The sequence below is a fragment of the Leptidea sinapis genome, chromosome 1 (assembly GCF_905404315.1).
Source record: "Leptidea sinapis chromosome 1, ilLepSina1.1, whole genome shotgun sequence".
Classification (NCBI taxonomy): domain Eukaryota; kingdom Metazoa; phylum Arthropoda; class Insecta; order Lepidoptera; family Pieridae; genus Leptidea; species Leptidea sinapis.
In genome coordinates, this window is record NC_066265.1 from 3,231,365 (window position 1) to 3,253,541 (window position 22,177).

Below are 22,177 nucleotides of genomic sequence, written 5' to 3' on the forward strand. Positions count from 1 at the left end.
ATTTTTCGTTTTGAATCGCGGGTAGTAAGTTTTTTCAGGTTTAATATACGTCAAAGTTTATTGTAAAGGTGCTATTAACCTGGGGGTTACGGATTTTAAAGACTCGTTGTTTGATTAGATAATCGTATTGCGGAGAATTTAAAACTGCTGTGAGTTGTAATAGTTGCTCTCAGAATGAACAGTTGACGTACGCGGAGAACGTTACTCTCTCTATATACTTAACGAATGTATTTATGGATTTGCAATTAATTCTGAAATTTTCCGAACGACAAGCAGTCTTGCAGATAAACGCGGGAAACGTCATACGTCCAAATAAGCCAAACATAAGCGACATGTCTATTTGTAAACTTATATACCCAGTTTATTTGTAAGGCCACTAGTATTTTAATAGTACAAGATTCTTACACCGCTCCAATTGCATTAAGACCTCGTTTGTCAGGGATGGATGCCTTGGCAACGGTTGCTATGCTAAATCAATATGACAAGACAGTCTGCAATTGACAACACAACCGTTTTATTTCAACCGATTTATTACAAGTCGCGATGAGTGTTAGAAAGATACTCAAAAATCCCGCACTGAAAGACCATAAAAAGCAAGAACTGAACGAGGAATGGACAAACTTTGTGACGAGAATCGGTCAGGTTTCAGGTTTGGTGAAAGATCTTGCTGGCGGCGACAAGGAAAAGTCTGACGCAGCTCTGGTCTTGGCTGATAAATATCTGGAGGGGAAGGTTATATTAGACGAGGACGTGAAGTTGAACGTGAAAGATGATCGCACCGTCATCAACCAGAAAGCCTTCCGGTCGATGGAGAAGAAAGATTCGGTAGACGTTTTGTTTTTTTTAAAATAACAATAAGGTACGAGACGGACAGAACGTTCAGCTCGCTCAGGATTCTTGAAAAACCCAAAAATTCTTAGCGGTACTACAATTGCGCTCGTCACCTTAAGACAAAAGATGTTAAGTCTCATTTGCCCAGTCATTTCACTAGCTACGGCGCCCTTCAGACCGAAACACAGTAATATTTACACATTACTACTTCACGGTAGATATAGGCGCCGTTGTGGGTACCCATGGTGCTTGTATTATCATGTTAAATAACACTTTGAAATTTATTCAATTACTATAAATGTCTTATTTAGAATGTTATTTTCTTAAAAGTTAACTCATTAACATTATTTAACTAACAGTAATAAAGATACATTTTAATTAGGATGTTATATTCGTATACATATTTAAAAGATAACAAACTAAAGTGTAAGTATTTGTTACAATAACCTAAAATAGAATTTATTTTTGCAATGTAATTGGTAGGTGAAATACCAGGTTATAAGTTTCATATTATTCGCAATACTGTGATGTAACGCAAACAGTACTTAAGGCGAAGAGTAAGCAGAAAACACGCAAAAATGGTGTTTTTAAACAAATTTGGTGGAGAAAGTATTGCATTTCGAGCTATGAACACTACTTAATCCTGTTACACATATCCTTAAGTCTTATTTGTAGGTTGCTAATGCTTGCTGTTGGTTATAGTTAACACTGCCAAGCCTTTTTGAACTAGCACTTTTCTTTGAAGTTAAACAAGTTTTTTGGCATGGCGTGACGCATTTTTTTGGTACTTCTCTCAGAAAAGTTATTCTTATAGCTTGTACTTTTTTGTGCAGGTTATTTTATTCAGATTAGTAGTGAATAACGAGGATTGTAAGCATATAAACTGTTATCCACGCAAGAATTTTGAAAATATTGGCTTGTTACATAGATGGCGGGCCGGCAGCCGTGAACTCATCGCTCATTCAGTGTCGCCTTAAAATGGATTAAATTTCCTTCGGTGTTGTAATTTCAGGAAACGCAATGTGTATTCGTCTGGTTGTACAAAGACACAGGAGACAGTGCCATAAATAAATGTTTTTTTTTTTTAATTTATATTTTTTCATTATGTATTTCATGTGTAAATGTTACTTTACATACCCTGGGGGCTACCTAAATAACATGCGGCACTACGCCGCTCAGAATTTGTGTTTTTCAAGAATCCTGATCGGCACTGCATTGTAATTGGTAGGCCGTATCAATTACCATCTGAAGTGAACGTCCTGCTCGTCTCGTCTCTTATTTTCATAAAAAAAAGCACTCGATATATTTAAGTGAATATTAACATAATTTTCATGAATATTAACAAGAGCTATTAACATATAGGCTATATATATAAATAACGTGTCACGTTGTTTGTCCGCGATAGACTCCTAAACTAATGAACGGATTTTAATGGGGATTACTTCATGGAGTATAGCCTATTTTACGAAATAATTCTTGGTGTTATGAAATATTATTGACAAATTAAAAAAAAACAGTATTTTATTTATTACTAGCTGACCCAGCAAACGTTGTATTGCCACATAAAGTAATAAAAAAATTCAATAATTAAATTTTTTTATATCACAATAATTCGATTCTCAGTACTGCAATAATTATTTTATTTGACTGCCATCTTGCAACCCTATTCCGGATCTGTGGATGGAACAGAATAATATAAAAATCGCGATACAAAAATAGGCACTGATCGTAGAAGTCTCAAAATTAGAAGTTGTATGTATTTTTTAATTCTGAATAAAGCTAAAATTAAGTTTTTTTTTACCTCCTAGAAAGCTATGAAGACTTTAGTTATTTATTTTCAAATTTTCTTTTAATTTGATTTCTGAACGACGGGGGCACATCAAAGGAAAAACAAAATTGTTGTTTCCGAGCATTTTCATATTTATATTTATGCCTTCCACAAATAATTCAAGATCAAAATTAGCCAAATCGGTCCAGCCGTTCTCGAGTTTTAGCGAGACAAACGAACAGCAATTCATTTTTATATATTACTAGCTGACCCGGCAAACGTTGTTTTGCCATATAAAGTATAATTCACGCGATAGTTTTATAAGTAATAAAATATTGCCTATATTATAGCCTGTACATCATTTTGTTCTATTGTCAATAGTTTTTGCAGCGCACGCAAAAATAAAACATAGCCTATAGCCTTCCTCGATAAATGGACTACCCAACACTGAAAGAATCATTCAAATCGGACCAGTAGTACCAGAGATTAGCGCGTTCAAACAAACAAACACTGCAGCTTTATAATATTAGTATAGATATAGATAATAATTGTTTTGTCCATATTTTCTATGAGAGAATTTATTGACGCACGGTTTGACAGTTCTGCTGTGAAACAATTTCATTATAGTTAACAACAGGGCAGAGCATATTTTACAAAATAATTCTTGATATTATGAAATATTATTGAAAAATTCATAAAAAACAGTATTTTATTTATTATGTACAGAAGAACTCGGGTCAGCTAGTAGGTTATATATATTACGCTATATGCAGTCATAGTAATAATTTTGCTTAACAATACGCAGATGATATATAAGAAGAAATTAATGCCAGTATTAGTTATATTTAAATAAATAGTTACACGCCAAGCAATAATAAAACAATGAGTATCAAATTCTAATTGTGAAAGCGATTTGGCTCCTGTCTTACATTAAGATATTGTTCAACATATGTACTGTATAACAGTATATCGCTATCTAATTGTCAGTAACGCAAGTTTTAAATATTTTAATTGATAATAATAAAATTTATTGAAGTAGGCGTTACTTTGCGAAAATCCATTATTATACAAATGACGAGACTGAGGTTCTAGGCATAAACTTTTTGAGTCTCGTGCCAGATTTTGGCGAGACAACACGTCCTGTGGATGCCTCGTGTAGAGGCGAAACACGTGTCGAATTGTTTCAAGACAAATATTGGCGGAATTAACACTAATGAAAACTCAAATCATTTTAATTGATAATAATATTTAAAATGGAAAATCCAAAAGTGCACGCCCCGAACGCTCATGCTATACATATAGTTTTTTTAAAGTTAAATTTCGAATAAAATCGAATCACCTGCGTTTAAAAAAACGAGAAGGCCTACAGCAGTGATTTTCGAAAGGAACTTTCTGTGCTTAATTCTGAAAATTGTGAAAAAATAAATTAAGTCGTTTCGTCAAGTCGTTCTCGAGATATCCGTACCACGCCGTTTTTTTGAGCCACAGACTAATGGACGTCCACGATAAAAAAAAAATTAACTTTTTTTTATATTAATACGTATTCGACAACTCAAAAAATGTATCAGGATTATTCATTAGTGTCTCAGCTTTACATTGATGTGCTTTTTATAATGTGTAAGAGTAATAGAAAAAAAATATGCAGTTTAAAGAGTGGAAATCGTGTGACCTTGCCAGGTCGGTTATAAAACATAACTTCACCGCTTCGCGTTCGAGGCGTGTAAAAATCACTTATTGATGAACGTCAAAACCCTATTCAAAACGTTATGCCTCCAACCTCAGCGGGCTACAATTTTTTTTAAATAAATTTCAACACAATCAAATCTATAATGAAATAGCCTGAGGGCGGTCGCTCCATTCCCAATCTGTGCTATCATTAAGAAAGTCAATTATGTTATAGTAATCTTTACCACAGAAATGAACTTTAACAATTCTTTTGAGTTTCGTGATACATTTATTATGAACACTTTCTTGTGGTCTTGTTGTAAAAGCATATTTATCGCCCCCACAAAAGACTTATTAACTGGACTTAGCCGAATATTAGGCATTATAAGTTTAGATCTGTTCATGGTGTTAATTATGATTATGACAGTTTCTTGCAAATTCATTTATGTGCCTATGTACATACATAACATTAGAAAATTTATTGAATTAGGCGTTACTTTGCGGAAATCTATAATTATACAAATCAAAATCAGATTTTGGCGAGACAACACGTGTCGAATTGTTTTGAAAACAAATATTGGCGGAATTAACACTAAAGAAAACTTAAATCATTTGTATACATAACATTATTAAGAATATATTGAGTGGCAACAGTTAAGATGTTAATGTCTTTAAATTTTGCTCCTAATGATTCTATAACTATGAGATCGAATATCCACACTTGGAATTCTGAGCACGTTGTTGATATTGTCATTAGCCATTGTTATGAGAGGGTTATGTTTATACACACCTAGAACAATACCTATAAATAAAGTAGACGCATTGTCTGCTCGCTGTACTTTGTTTTCATAATACTTCAGTTGATAATAAATCGATCTATTTATAAAGTTTACATTTCATCTGGAATATTCGAATGACATTATATTATTGGCCTTATTATATTCATAATTAGGGACCTTAAAACACAATACAAGTAATATAGAACAGTTGCGTTATACAGCGGTTTCCTTGAATTTTATACCCATATGTCTGGGCGGAGCGCTAGGGTTGGTACATACAAAATATTGACGACGCGGACGGCGCAGCGGCAGCTAATTTAACTCCGACAGCGACCAGTCGTACGGCATGGCACTCAATAGTTTTGTCTCCCCAAGATTGCTTAGCGCCGTGTTAATCGTGTGTATGTGTGCGTGCGTAGATTCGGTTGCTCTAGTAAGTAGTTAAAGTACTGTTCTATTACTGTATTGTGCTTCAAGCTTAGCACATACTCCCAACTTGAAGACCGACAATGCATCCTTTGACCCTGATGTTGCGGATGTCCACGGTTCCCTCATTACTCCATGTGAGCGTCTTGGCTGTTTACCCACTTTTATTACTTATATCAAAGGGTATTCGAAAAATTCTCGATTATTCGCTTCATACGACGCCCTCGTCTTGACTAATTTAGTTTCCTATTAGGGTGAGATGGACAAGGATGCGTGGATGGTAGAGATGAGCAAGGACGCGGAGCAGAGGTACCAGGACCGCAAGATTCGCAAGGAGAAAGCAGATACGCTGAAGACCCAGGCAGTGAAGGCGTTCCGCCGGCAGGAGTACGACAGGGCACTGTCGTGTTACAACCGCGCTATCGAACACGTCAAAGACGACCCGATGATGTACTGCGATAGGGCTTTGACGAACATCAAACTTGGGAACTTTCAGAAGGTATTATAGTTTAAGACATGGTGTTTTTTTTCTAACAATAAGGAATGAGACGAGCTGGATTCTCGATTGAACCTAAAATTTGTCGGCTCGTCACTTTGACATATAAGATGCTTAGTCTCATTAACCCGGTAATTTCACTAGCTACGTTACTCGTAAACCGAAACACAGTATTATTCTGAATACATGGACGGATTTGGTCCATTTTGCTTCTTTGCACAGACGCCGCTGTAGCACACAGCCGGCATTCTGTGCAAAGAAGCCGTCCACTGACAAAAATTATCTAGTGTGTCTGTTTGTAGTGTTGTTTAGGTACACTTTACACCGAACTTATGTACACGGAAACCAATTCTTAAATTTGTACTTTCTTTTTAAAACAACGAAAACAAAAGCTTCTAACAATTTACAAATGAGAAGATATATATATATATATATCGCAAATATGTCAACAATAAGTTGAATTTTTTTCTGTATAATTATCTCTTCCCCTTCAATCTTTACTTTACTTCAATGTACAAAACTTGAACAAAAAAACTAATAGGACACCTGGATTTGAACCGGGGGCTTCTGCTTTCCGTAGCTGTTTCTCAATAAAACACGGATAAAACTACATTTTTTTGGAATGAAGCCCCTGAAATACCCTGTATACTAAATTTTATGAAAACCTTTGGAGCCGTTTCCGAGATTCAGATAATATACAGGGTGGCCGAGAAGTTGACGTCCTAAGCTAAAATTTGAAAGCCTCGTGGTGATGAGTATCCAAATCACCCCTATGTATGTTCTATGATTTTGCGTAATTTAGGAGATAATCATTTTTTTCCCCTTTTATCCACTTTTTTCACCTAATTGTGGTTAAGGACTTTTTTCTAATTTTTTGAACACTTTTAGTTAATTTTAATGTTGATAATTATTAACTAAAGTTGCAATAACCACATAAGAAACTATGAATAGTTTAGACAATGCGGAACTAGTTTAGAATTGAGTCGTAAGTTCAAGATAACTGCTCCAGCTAAATTCATGAAAATGTTCAAGGTATCAAAAAAAAAATGGAGAGCCTATGGCTTCAATTTTTAAAAACTTCCCAGAACATTGGCCAATAAAATGAGCCAAATTCAAATTTTAGCTTTGGACGTCAACTTCTCGGCCACCCAGTATACTTATAATATTATATACGACGACCTGTATAGCCGAGTGGTTAGCGATCCTACCTACTAAGCTAGAGGTCCCGGGTTCGAATCCCGGTAGGTGCAAGCATTTATATGATGAATATGGATGTTTGTTTCCGAGTCATGGATGTTTAAATGTATTTATGTATGTTTAAGTAAGTATATTGTATTAAATATATCGTTGTCTTGTAACTCATAACACAGGCTATATATGCTTAATATATATGCTTAACTCGGGGCAAGATAATTTGTGTAAAAAGTGTGTCAATATTATTATTATTATACACAAGAATTGCTCGTTATAATGTATGTAATATAAAAAGTACTTCCAAACATCTAGCATTATATAGCCAGCAATTAAACGGTATTTGTATAACTAACACACATACGTAACTAATTATTGACACGTGTCCAAGTTATCGCTCCGTTAATGTAGAGCGGCCACGTGGATTTACGAAATCATATCATCATCATACTTCAAACAGTCGCATTTACTAAAAATATTTATATTGTTAAAAGGCGTTGTAATCTTTATGTTAATCTATATCTATATATATATATATATATATAAATGAATTGCTGTTCATTAGTCTCGCTAAAACTCGAGAATGGCTAATTTTGGTCTTGAATTATTTGTGGAAGTCCAGAGAAGGTTTAAAAGGTGAATAAATAGGAAAATGCTGCGAAATTATATAAAAACAACAAATTTGTTGTTCCTTTGATGTGTCCATACATAATTTCTATGAGAGAATTTATTGACGCACGGTTTGACAGTTCTGCTGTGAAAAATTTTCATATTTTAAGGTTGTTTGCAGGGTCCATATTTTACGAAATAATTTTTGATGTTATGATATACTATTGACAAATTCCATATAAAAACATTATTTTATTTACTATATACAGAACAACCTCTGTCGGGTCAGCTAGTCGTTAATACAAAAATAAATTGGCAGTTGTAGACACTGCTTATAGAAGTGAAAACTTAGAACTTTTAGTATTAAAATATGAAATTGCATAATGTTTAAAAAAATATATTAATTGTAATTTATTTTCTATAATATATTAATGAAACAAAAACACTATTTCAACAACAATGCACAGTATATACACATTGAAATTTTCACTTACAAGTTATACGCAGCACTAATGTTGCACAATACTTCACATATATAGATAAAGGTACACTGCTATAAGTATTTCAGTGACTCACAAGATTGCAACCATCCAAACTTCCAAAGTGTCTATATATATTTTTGAAGTTATACTTCTTTTGCGCGATGGAAAAAAATGATGAGAGTGAATTTTTGCGATGCGCGCGCACACCGACACATGAATTCTACGTCGTGAAGTTAGTTCTAGGTGGCATGAAAATCGATAACTATGTTCAAGTTGTATATTCTAGTATTTTTATATTTAGAACACGTGTTTCGTAACAGTACACTTAAACAGTGTGAATAAATAAATATTATTTTGGTGTTTTTATTAAATCAATTGCATAAACGACGGTGATAGTATTTACTAATAATTTATTAGTATATCTATATATATTGAATATTAGTGATAAAACTGATTTGAATAAACTGTTTTGAGTGCATTTATAGATTTGAGGTTAATTGTCGGCATGTATAATTTATTTACATAGATAATTAAAAATTATTACATTATTATCTAAAATTTTTTTTTTAGTTTTGTTTTATTTCTGGTACCTATATTAATAAACTTTATGTATAAATAAAAAAAATCTATACTTGTTAATATTAACCTTAAATGCTGAGTGTTTATACTATCTTTGATCTTAACTATTTGTTAAAATTTTATTTATTTTTCCATACGCCAAAGAAGTACTAACTTCTAACGCGTGTACATAAGTACACACACTCTTGTTAATATTTATTTATCGCGTGTGCCATGTCATGAGCATGTCGGTGACGGGAACCCATAAGATTTTCCCCTAACAAAAAAGTGCCCAACGAGATTTAGGAAGTTTTCACTTCGAAAAAGTCTTAATTGTTTGTATGCCAATTACTAGCTGCGGGCCCGCGACATTGTCCGAGTGGACGCTGTATAGCAACAAAAATACTATGCCTGGATCCAGGGTGACAATATACAGCCTATATCTAATGTCGACCTCTTCTTAGGGCTATATTTTAACCGAGACACCATGGCGGCGCAACCAGTCGTTGCTACCAACCAAATTTATACAACTCTATAGAGAGTTACTCACGTGTTGTCCGTTTGGTTGCAAACCAATTTGGTGTCGCGACCAACTCAGACTCGTGAATATTACTGGTGGCGCCACCACTAATTCCTGTATGGTGTCTCAAGCACTCGGCCGCAGTGACGCTCCCACCTCATTGCATGCAACACGTGTTGTTTTGTTTGTTAATTTTGCATACGATGGATAATTTCGATACATAAAGTTTTATTATCGAAATTCAAAGTAGATAATCACTGCAGGATAATTCCGGAAAAAAAGGATAATTCCAGAATTAATAATGAAATGCTAAATAAGGATGAACCCACCACTGTTTCCTTTATTCTCTTAAACTTTCATTTCCTATTTATATACAAAAGTAGTTCTTTCTCTTCGAGGCCCATTTTGATACTGTCTCAGTGTAGTGTCGTGACTCTGGTGTCCAGTTTACAGACACCACGGTGGTGTAATTGGTTGCGCCGCCATGGTGTCTCGGTGAAACATAGCCCTTTATATTCTGCTATATATATATATGAATTTATTCTATTCAGTATTTTGGCGTTAACAGTAACAGTTTATTTAATTCTCGTCCATTGGTTGAGGTTCAGTAGACATATGAGTTACAAGAGGCTTGGCAGCTGAAGTATGATACAAATGGTCTGATTGAGCAGCTAACGTCAGGGTGTCGAATATTCGTGTCGTAAAAATTCATAATGATATTTTTTCCCTATCGCGCAAAAAGGGGGAGAACTCAAAACCTGTTCGTCTAAAGGCTTTTATAACATTACAGGTTTTCAGCGATTGTGAATGGGCACTACGACTCAACGAGAGTAGCTTCAAAGCGCGTCTGTACATGACGAAAGCGTACAAAGAACTGGAAGAGTTTGAGAAACTCGAGGAAGCGAAAAAGGAACTGTACGAGAAGTTTCCGCAGCACGGCGAACTTATCCAATACTTTCTGAACAAAAAAGAGGATTTGGACGAAGACGATACTCAGACCCAGTAATCTGACATAACAATGAAAATTTTCCTTCAATATCATTGTCACTGTTGTGTAACGATAATTGATTATGTTGTATCAAATATATTTGTTTAATTGATAGGCAGTATCAGATAAAAATAATACCTACATGAACTATATAGGTTTAAAGATAAAAAATTCGTAGATACAATTAATTTTGAACAACAATTAATAATGTGTTTAATCGTTAAATACCAATAGTAAAAATAAACTAACCCAGAGAGTGTTCCGAAGAGGTGTTTGATCTGATTCCTGCTGCAGAATTCCACAAATTAGGATATCAGCCCCAACATCTGAATGTGTGGCATTCCTCTACAGTGCGGTTTCAAGGAACTTTCTTCCACGTACAACCAAGCTGTGGAATGGGCATCCGGCTTGTGCGGTGTTTCCAGGACGAAATGTCATGGGTACTTAAAAGAAGCGCGTAGGTACACTTTTCTAAAAGACTAGCAACGATCCTGTGATTCATAATAAGTAATGTGTAAGCATTACTGTGTTTCGGTCTAAAGGGCACCGTAGCTAGTGAAATTACTGGGCAAATGAGACTTAACATCTTATGTCTCAAGGTGACGAGCGCAATTGTAGTGCCGCTCAGAATTTTTGAGTTTTTCAAGAATCCTGAGCGGCACTGCATTGTAATGGGCAGGGCGTATCAATTACCATCAGCTGAACGTCCTGCTCGTCTCGTCCCTTATTATCATAAAAAAAAATCTTCTGGGATTGCAGGAGAATGAGAATCAATATATTCTTGATAATTTTCTATATGTTCATTGAGGAATTGCTAGGAACTGTTACATTCAATAATGTTAACACGGGGAACAAACAAACTTGTTATGCCTACTACTCGGTTAAGTCGAGTTAGTAAGTCTTTTATTGGGCGATGTATATGCTTCTACAATATGATCCCAGAAAATGTACAAAACAATAGTGTTACAAAATTTAAAAGAATTGTTAAAAAACGTTTGTGTGGGAAAGGTTTTCAAACGATTTTCTTAATGACACCACAGATTGGGAATAAAGCGAACATCCTCAAGCTCTGATTACAAATCTTTATTGTACGATATCACATTGTAATCCAAATTTTTATATTCTCAGGCAGTCTATTTTGAATTGGTAATAGTTTTTTGACGTTCAATAAGTGATTTTGAATCCTATTTTAAATAAAAATATTTGAATTTGAATGATGATGGTGATGATCACCCAACATCAGGTGATAGGTGATTATAATCTTCCACAAAGAAAAACTGATTAATGAAGAATTAGTCTCAATCTGTTATATTTATAAATGTACTAGCTGGCCCAGCAAACGTTGTATTGCCGATATTAAAATCGCGATACAAAAGTAACTGTTGGTCGTAGATGGGTGAAAATTTGAAGTTGTATATATTTTTTAATGCTAACTCAAAATCAAACAAAAATAAAAATTCGCGTGGACCACCCTTAACATTTAGGGGGATGAAAAACAGATGTTGTCCGATTCTCAGACCTACCCAATATGCACTCAAAATTTCATGAGAATCGGTCAAGCCGTCTCGAAGGAGTTTGACTACAAACACCGCGACATGAGAATTTTATATATTAGATAAAATAATATTTTTTAATCTTCTACCGGGAGTTCTTCGGGAGATACAATTATATTGATACCATACCAAAAAAACCAAAAGCTGACAACATCAGTGGAGGAATGTAAATTTATTATTATTATTTTTTTAGTTGTTTTATTAATATTTATTTTATTTGTAACAACACAAGTGTTATAAGGTGACCATTTAAAATGAATTTATTTATTTTATATGAATTGCATTTGGTTAATATTGTGACAGTAATCACGACCATTATTTTCACGAAGCATCCTTACACAAACAATGAATTCAAGCTCTAATGGTAGATGCATCCGATATAGGATAATTTATATTTATACAGTTTATTATTTATTACTTTTTATTAAATAATTGATTTTAAAAACGCTTTTAACTAATACGATTCATATATTGGATGCAGCACCTTACCAAAGAAATTTGTATTGTATATGTCAGCCATTGTAAAATACTCTATTGATTGAAAAGAGTGGCCGTTGAGTTTCTTGTATGTTCTTCTCACGAGCTCTACTTTTTCCCAACATATGGTAGATTCAGTAATTTAAAAGAAATATATATAGTGATGATTCAAAACCGCTTAGTTTAACCCAAATTGAATAATGTTTATTTGAATTTTACTATGTGGCCAGCATTGTAGTAGAAGTTAAATGTTCTCCGAACCCAGTTAAATATAAGAATAACTTACCTAGTAACATCAGCACACCGACAAATGATACACATGAGTACAGGAACGGAAGATATGTCCACAAATCTATAACAAATACAATAATTATTAAATTATACATATACTAAGTAATGTAAACCCTTCTTCGTTTATAACATAAAGATATGAATGGGATAAGTATATTTAAGGATGTCAATTATTGTTACAGTAACTTCTTACCAAATTTAAACTCATCTACAGACATTCTGCTGTTATATTGGACCACCTTAGATTAAGCATTGGTCTCTGCTGCGCTCCAATTAGATACCGCAGGTGTATTCGCAAAGTGCGGCAACGAATACTATACTATAATAATATACTTTGACCAAATGTACAATGAATCATAGTTAAGTAGAATATGTTAGACTCACTGAGTAAAGCATCAATTCCAGATCGATCTCCTTTCAGCCAGGCTGATATGACGTATGCCATACCCAACATAGCTATCCCAAGCAGGCCCAACACAATGCATGTTTCATACACTCGTCCCTTTAGCCCTCTACACCCAGGGAAACCCGTTGACTCGGAGAATAGGTATGCAAACGGAAGAAATACAAACAGTGAAAGATTCGAGAACAGAAACACATGATTCCAGAGACCTGTAAGAATAAGATTATTCACATTTAGTTCAATATTCTCTTAGGGCTATATTTCGGGACACCGTGGCGGCACAACACTAACACAAACTAGACACCCTACAGACAACAAAGTCGCCACACCACACTGAGATGGTATCAAAATATACCTATTCATGTCACGGACGAGTAAAAAACTAAGGACTTCGCGCCGTGATATTAGCAAGTGAAGCACCGTTATGCTAGTGTGTGTGCGGTTACGGGGGATACTAGTTACACCACACCACAAATACTTACATACATAGGCTGCACTAAAAGTATCGGGAAAGTATAATTTAAATATTGATATTGTTGTATATAATAGTTGTATATTTATTTCCACTGTTCCTGTCATATTGAAATCTTTTTAATTGAAAACTCCTTGGTTTTAAAAATCGAATACCATTTATTTATTTAAAAAAAGATTCTCGGTCTTGTCACAAGGTCTTGTCAAACTTGTTTAGTCGTTAAGAAAATGGAATTGACTCGAGAAAATTCTAGAGCGATGATTTATTATGACTTTCGAAGTGGTTTAACACAAAAACAGTGTGTTGACCGGATGATTTCTGCATTTGGTGATGAAGCCCCATCAAAAACCACAATTTATCGCTGGTTTGCTGAATTTCAACGTGGACGTGTCAAGCTCAGTGATGATCCCCGTCAAGGTCGTCCAAAAACTGCAGTCACCAAAAAAACGTTGATGCTGTGCGTAAGCTGATTGAGGAAGATCGACATGTGACATACCGCGAAATTCAGGCAACATTAGACATTGGCATGAGTCAAATATAAATAATCTTACATGAACAATAAGGTGTAAAAAAGTTGTTTTCCCGATGGATACCGCATTTGCTCTGAGAAGAGCAAGCTGTATACAACACCGTATCAGGTGATGAATCCTGAAGTGAAATGAAATACGCGTACGAACCCGAAACAAAAAACCAGTCACGAGTTTGTGTGTTCGAAAATGAGTTAAAGCCAACAAAAATTGTTCGTTCACGGAGTGTTGCAAAAAAATGGTGGCCACGTTTGTCTCCAAAACCGGCCATGTTGCGACTATTCCTCTTGAGGGACAAAGAACGGTTAATGCAGAATGGTATGCTAGCATTTGTTTGCCACAGGTCGTTTCTGAACTCCGAACTGCAACCGCCGCATCATCCTCCATCACGACAATGCGAGTTCTCGTTCCGCGCACAGAACAAAAGAGTTTTTAGAGCAAGAAAACATAGAATTATTAGACCATCCGCCGTACAGCCCCGACCTAAGCCCTAATGATTTCTATACTTTCCCTAAAATAAAGAATAAATTGAGTGGTCAGAGATTTTCATCACCTGAAGAAGCTGTGGACGCCTACAAAACGGCCATTTTGGAGACCCCAACTTCCGAATGGAATGGTTGCTTCAATGATTGGTTCCATCGTATGGAAAAACGTGTGAAATTTCACAGAGAATTACTTCGAAAAGCAATAAATACATTTTTAAATAGTAATGTTGTGCCACTTCCTAAATTCCCGAAATTTTCAGTGCCGCCCTCGTAGTATCGTTTTTACACTTTTTCACAACGCACGACGGCATTTTTTAAATATTTTATTGAGACGCAAACTGATCTGTCACAGATGATGACAATTCTCATAATGGCCGCCTATCGGCCTGTAGTAGTGTAAGTGTGTGCGTGGGGCTATGTATTTACACGTTAATCGGCTTGTTTTGGTGCTACACTGTTATGTAAGGTGACACGGAGTCCTTATTTTATTACTAGTCCGTGATATATGTATGTAAGTAGGAAAATAAAGTTAAAAGATAAAAGAAACAGTGGTGGGTTCATCCTTATTTAGCCTAAGCAGTTCATTTTTAAATCTCTATCGGAATAAACTCATGAGAAATTATCCAAAATTGATGGTCTACTTTGAATTTCGATAATAAATCTTTCTGTATCGAATTATCCATCAATTAACACCCGATATCAAAAAAATAATAAACAACAGTGCACTCACTCAGCCTAGCGGAACTCTAAGAAAAAAGCGATTCACTCAATTGTATGAAACGTGCAGTCATTGACAGATTTACAGATGACAGCTATTATCTTGTTAAAAAAGGAGATAGCCGAATTCCAATACGTTTTAAGCAACTGTTCGCTTTCAAACTTAGCCGGATTATACTTCTTGGCCAATAGCAATACTGTAATTAGTACTATTTCAAAGTTATGTCAAATGACTGCATGTTTCATACTAAACTAAATTTCAATTTTTATTTAGGCAATCTCGCCTCTTATTACATAGTATTTACATCCTCTTTGGAGTCACTGGCGGACGAGTGAGGGAGACGCCTTACAGCTCTTTAGTCTAATTGGTTGCGGCACTACCAATAACATTCTGGGCAGGTGTGCGAGCCAGTTGCCCCAAAGTTTGGTGCCAACCAAATAGACACCAGGTGTGTACCTCTATAGAGCTGTATATACTCTGTTGGTAGCAGTTAATGGCAGCGAATCATGTCCCAGTGAAATTTAGGCCTTCTGTCCCATAAGAAGTGGAATGTTGGTGATAATTTTTTTTTTATTGTTAATAATATATTTGTTATCCTGAACTACTACTTACTTTGTTATACTAAAGCATAAAACAAAATGATAAATATTATATAATTATAAACAAATGATTTAAATATAATTGCAGCTATCACATTAATTATACAACCATTATACTTGACATACAAATTGAGAATCATCACAAAAAATCTATATTACTGTATAATTTTATTGCTTTTATCTGTAATGAGATTTTTTTTTGTGAATTTTTATGATAATTAAACACTTTATGATTGACTCGCAACAAATTAGTATTTATGAAATTTTTCCTGTTATACTAGTCTGGCCATAAATACTGTTACAATTAAAAATAAACAAAATATTACATTTGAATTTGGAATCTGTTATTTTTATTGATTGTTTATCGAGTTTTCTCATTTTGGCGCGAATGCATTGAACAATATTTTGCGATATTAAAATGGAGTAGGGGTTATAAAGAAAACCAAATCACTGTGATTGCATTACACAAAGTAGGTATGGAGTTGCTCGGTATTAGTAAAATGTTTGTTATTATTATAGGAACAAAGAGACCTCCTCTGTTTGTGACATAGAAAGATTAGTATGTAGTGTACGTCCTAAAAACGTTGTCAAATCAGTAAGGCAAATGACTCAAAGAAACCCTGTCCGCAAAAGATAACTTAAAAAAAGAATAGCATAGTAAAATCGAAAAAACTACTGAAGCGGTACGCAAAAGCAGCTGAATGGCACTGCATTGTAATGGGCAGGGTGTGACAATTACCATCAGCTCAATGTCCTGCTCGTCTCATCCCTTATTGTAATAAAATAAAAGAAGCATAGAAAAGCGCAAACTCTTTCCACTGCAGGCGTAAATTTGAGTGTGAGACACTTTTCTTACTCTTACACATTGCGCAAATAACTGTGCAAATTTCTGGAAATTCGATGTCTATTTTGATAGACAGGGAAGTGATATTGCATATTACAGAGTTGCATTGGTTATGGCTTATTATTATTGACACAGGTCATTATTGAACCCAATCTAATTACAACATGACCAATTCATAAAAACCGAAACATAATTGTAAACTATCATACTAACCAACAAACAAATACATATAGCCTTTCATCTTATATTAATAACATACCGAGAATTATTTAAGTCCATGCTGACAAGGTAAAAAACAAGCAAACCAACTCTCACTAACGACAGATAACATTAAAAATATACTTAAGGAATCACCTTGTATTAGAGAGCTGTTGAGCCACTTTACATAATAACTGTTGGGGTACAATATTAGCACTTCATTGCTGACAATAGATACCGGCAACAGCAGTGCGGACCCCAGCGAAACTGCTAGAGCAAATGTGCACAGCCACAGACTGATACGATACACTTTAACTTCTTCCTCATCTGCAGTAAAGTAATCCTCACTGTCTCGTCTCCGAAACTTCTCAATCAGCATAAATGAGAAGAGGTACAACAGTATAAACAGCAACAGGAATATCTAAAACAAAATATTATGTTTTATTAAAATTAACTTTGAAGTTAGAAACTTAACAATTAATACTGAATCATGTTTTATAGCAAATGATTACTTTATCTGCATAAAATTTATATGTATATATAACAAAAATAATAATTATAATGATATTATAATAAAGATCTTATAGTGGTAGACTAAAATTTATTTTTAAAGACAAATAATAACAGAGTTTCTTGCTACTTTTTCTCAATAGCTCAACCCTTTACGAAGTAGCGGAAGATTCAATAAGATTTTTTTTTGACATTCATAAGTGTCATTTCCGTGATCTACGTGAATAAACTGATTTTGATTTGATTTGAGTTTAAGTCATTACTTGACTGAAGTTGACTGCCTAAATTTATAGAGTAAATTTGAATGCAAGAGTTGGGATGTGCTGTCTATTCCTGTCCAAGGAGTTAATTCCACTATTGAAATGAAATGAAAATGAATTTATTTCGGAAGAAAAACTGACACATTCACACAAAAAAGTTAAAGAGAACAAAATATATGCTTAATATAATACTTAACTTACTTAACTTAATACAAAAGGAACAAAAGCAAAACTTGATGTGGCAGTGGTCTTCCAAAACTGGAGTCCACTCAGTTATAGTTGTGTCCATACACTATGAGCACAACACTGATTTTCAGTGACCCCATTGTGTGAAGTTTGGAGCTGAACTGACATATTTTTAAAAGTAAAATATAATTAATTGTGGCACTAAAATAATTATTATGAGAAAAAAAATATGATTAACAAAAAAAAAATGTAACTAAAAATAAATAATGACAATAACAAAAATAATAAAAAATGTATGTGTGTAAATATATAAGGAAGAAAAAGTAATAATAAATACGAGAAGCTATTTTATATAATATAATGAAATTTAAACAGTGTTCACCAAGGCAGGAGATATAGGGAGGTATTGGTCATTAATAAGTATTTTTTGTATTTTTTTCTAAAATTCGAGACTGTATATAAACCTAAGGTGGTAAATTATTCCAGCACTTGGTGGCATTGTACTTGAAACTTCCCCTGAAAGCCGCAGTGTGATGCTTGGGAGGACAAAGCTTAGCCTTTACAATGTTCCTTGTTATAAAATTCAACACCCTGCTCTCATTTGCCCATAAAGTTTCGAATAGAGATATGCTGGCGTTTTTGTCTTTATAACTCCAAAAATCATACAAGCAAAGTGTAGCCGTCTGCGACTTACCATGTTCAGAATATTGGCTTCTCTAAGATACGGACTCACATGAGATCTGTGTGGAATATTCCAACAAAACCGGGCGCAGGCATTTTGCACTCGCTGTATAGTACTTTTGGTGCGGGCTCATAGTCTAGGACCATACGTAGTGTCATTATAATTAAATTTTGATAGTACCAAAGCATCACACAACCTGACACGAAGATTTGTATTTAAATAGTTCCTAATGCGATAGAGTACTTTTAAACAATAAAAACAGTTTGCAACAGTAGAGTTTATATGTTTCTCAAATCTAAGATTGTCTTCAAATATTAATCCTAGATTACGAACCTCATGAACTCGCTCAATAACTTTTCATTGAACATATTAATATATTTATTCACCATAAAGAGTGACAATAACATAACAAACTTACTGCAACAACACTTGGCAAATATCATGAAGCTACATGAGTTTTTAAAGGGGCATGGGAATGGGAGAAGAACTGATAAAAAACTCACAGCCCATATATTTAATCATATAACAATCTAGCCTACTAAATATAATATTATACAATTTTCGATGGTCTGAGCAGAACCAGACAATAACCATGTATCACTATCCTCTATATAATCTACTATACTATAGTAAGCCTTCTTTGTCAAAGAAGCTAAAAACATGTTTCTTGAATATGTGCTCAGTGAGTCCTAGTTTAACAATCATGGCAAATCAGATCTGAGATGTTCTGAAAAGGTACCATGTTAAGAGTACCACATTAAGAAGATAGCTAGTATAAAAAATATCATAAAAGTCATGCCTATTTTCCTTTTTACATTTCATTGATAAATCATCGCTAACAATATGTATATTATGTAGGCATTATGATACATAAAAGTAAATAAGCCAAGTAATTAACTAACAAAAAAGTAGTCTTATAAAGTAGTAACTTATTATCATTATACTTCAGAACTCTGATTCAAAATACATCAAAACATACATAGTGGTTTTTTACGATATTTTTCAGAAATAAGTACGTTAAATTCATAGTTGGATAACAGTAATTCTAAAAAAAATAAGCATACTCATAGTTCACTAACTTACAATCTGCTCTCTGACATTGTTATGAAATATCTGCTCCCGTAAATCAGCCTCCTCATCATCCATCCTTTATACTTTGCAGTATAGTGAAACTATCTTTTTATTAAATTTTCAGTAATTTTTATTATGAAAATGACACTCATTTTTCACATATCACTACATCATTCCAAAATACGAAACTTGCATCACATTGACCCTTAATTTAATTCAATTTACTATTACTTGCGGTTTTACAAAATTTATTATGATTTATTCAATTCTATCGACTGAAAAACGAAAACACGACACGACTGATTTTTGAAACTAAATTTGATATTTGTGAACTAAGAAGTACAATAGAATAGTAGATTGACTTAAGTCCAATTTAAGACGGGCCATTGACACTTGACAGTTTGACTGATAGCTATTTTTTTTTCTTTGGCACTGCACACACACAGTATGAGCATTCAGCCAGACAGCAATTATTCTTTGTCTGGTTTATCTTGCTCTGAGGCATTAACAAGGTTTTTAGACATGTTTGTGTCATTTGAATATCACTATTATATAAAAAATTGAGCTTCTTGTATTTGGGTATCTGTTGTTTATTCACTCTCCACTCCAGCCAAAAATTTGATGCACTGATGTTCATAAATCGTATTATTTATTTCCTTAGATTATGTTTCACAAACAGGTACCAGTGGAAATCCCAATCTATCTAAGTGCCAAAAGCAATTGTGTCCATCTATGCAAGTGATAAATTTAAAAAGTAATTCCGTAAGATTTCAATTCAATTCCATTTATTCAAAATATTTCAAACCACTTATTGAACTGAGAGGATCGGGCGCAAAAAACTCGGTATTTTTTTTTAAATTATATAGAATTTCATTACGATTAATTTTTTTATTAAATTAGCTGATGGCCGTGCTATCATGAAAGTCATTTATGTTTCCTATTTCCTTATATATACCTTAAAATGTTTTTAATAATTCTTCTGAATTTTGTAACACATTTCCTACATACATTTTCTGGTAACATGATGTAAAAGCATATACATCGCCCAACAAATAACTTACTAAGTTGACTTTACCAAGTAGTAGGCATACTAAGTTTACTTTTTAAACTAACTTTTGTAGCGAATCTTTTGAAATGGACGTTCGAGCCGGTCAACTAAAGCTAAGCGTCAGATTTATAGGACTATATACTTAAACTATCTTCCACATACCACAAAGTTGTGGAATGAGCTTCCTTGTGCAGTGTTTCCGGGACGATACGACATGGGAACTGTCAAAGAAAGCGCGAATACCTTCCTTAAACACTGGCAACCCTCAGGTATTGCGGGAGAGTGTGGGCGGTGGTAATCACTTAACACCAGGTACGTTGATCTGTCCTCGCATTCGCTAAATTTGTTCGAATATAAATATCAGAAAAAAAAAAACAATTTGTAGATTAGAGTAGGTAGGCTAATAAAATCCAAATCCATTCATTTTTTATGTTTTTCATATAAGAAAAAGTAACTGTACCTCGTAATCACATTATCAGTCTTCACTTAGTCAATTTTTCTTTGAAATTTTTATCAGTTTTTTTTTATGTTTTAAATATTACATAATCAACTACTTATTTGAACAAAATCCTATACTTAAACATACATTTAGCCAATCACAACAAGGGATTTTAAAAGGTAAATCTACTACTTCCAACTTAATATTATGTAGTGACCTCGTGTCTGAATATATGGCACAACTATCTAGATGATGAGCTGGCCAGGCTCTATACTCCAGACAACTATTGCCAATCTCGGAAGCACAGTCTCCTTGCTGTCCCTTTCTGTCAGACAGTTGCACGGGCCAGCTCCCCCATTCCGCGCACCCTCACTGCCCTCAATGCGCTGCTGGAAGCCTTTCCTGACTGACTTATTTGTGGATGCATGGAAGGAAGTCTTGAATGTTTGCCTGAGGTTCAGTGAGACACTTTGACTACATTTACGATATTTTAAATAGGAATTATTATTGTTATTATCATTTTATTATTATTTTTAAGAATTGTTCTATTTGATTACTCAATTATGTTATTTTTTTTTAAGACGACGATTGACAACGGTTGAGACGACTTTGATTCGTGTGGTACTTTTGACATTGTTTAAATTTTATTGTTAGTTGAATTTTATGTTATTTTTAATTTTATTTGCCAACAATATTATATTCTGTGTTAATAAGTGTAATTGGTTATAGACCGTTCTTGTTAACAATAAATAAATAAATAAAACCCTCTCAAGTAGATGTCATATATACTGACTACACTAAAGCATTCGATCGAATCGACCATTCAATACTTTTTCACAAACTAAAGTTAGAGGGTATAAGAGGAAATTTATTTCGATGGTTCTCCTCTGATGTCAGTAATAGGTGCCAAACAGTAGTGCTCGGTGGCTATACATCCCTGATGATAGAAATACCATCTGGAATCCCGCAAGGATCATTACTAGCTCCCTTGATGTTCTCTATTTTTGTTAATGATATCTCCTGCTTTTAAATTCTAGGATACTTTTATACGCCGACGATATGAAGATAATTTCTGCAATCACGTCTATCGAAGATGCAATT

At 34.1% G+C, this 22,177-nt stretch overlaps 2 protein-coding genes across 2 annotated transcripts in view; one reads left to right on the forward strand and one right to left on the reverse strand.

The window, feature by feature from the left end:
- Nucleotides 1-19,915, reverse strand: part of LOC126968746 (protein Lilipod) — a 57,867-nt gene extending 37,952 nt beyond the window's left edge. The window contains exons 1-4 of the mRNA XM_050813861.1: nucleotides 19,602-19,915; nucleotides 17,037-17,301; nucleotides 13,019-13,246; nucleotides 12,630-12,695 (exon numbers count right to left, since the gene is read on the reverse strand). Of these exons, the coding sequence (XP_050669818.1) occupies nucleotides 12,630-12,695; nucleotides 13,019-13,246; nucleotides 17,037-17,301; nucleotides 19,602-19,664 (622 nt within the window). The 5' untranslated portion in view covers nucleotides 19,665-19,915. The remainder of the gene's footprint in view (nucleotides 1-12,629; nucleotides 12,696-13,018; nucleotides 13,247-17,036; nucleotides 17,302-19,601) is intronic.
- LOC126968992 (tetratricopeptide repeat protein 12) lies at nucleotides 497-10,579 on the forward strand. The gene is made up of 3 exons (XM_050814259.1): nucleotides 497-825; nucleotides 5,723-5,968; nucleotides 10,116-10,579. Exons 1-3 carry the CDS (start codon nucleotides 544-546, stop codon nucleotides 10,329-10,331), a joined length of 744 nt encoding a protein of 247 aa, XP_050670216.1. The 5' UTR covers nucleotides 497-543; the 3' UTR covers nucleotides 10,332-10,579.
- Nucleotides 19,916-22,177: the final 2,262 nt, after the last annotated feature.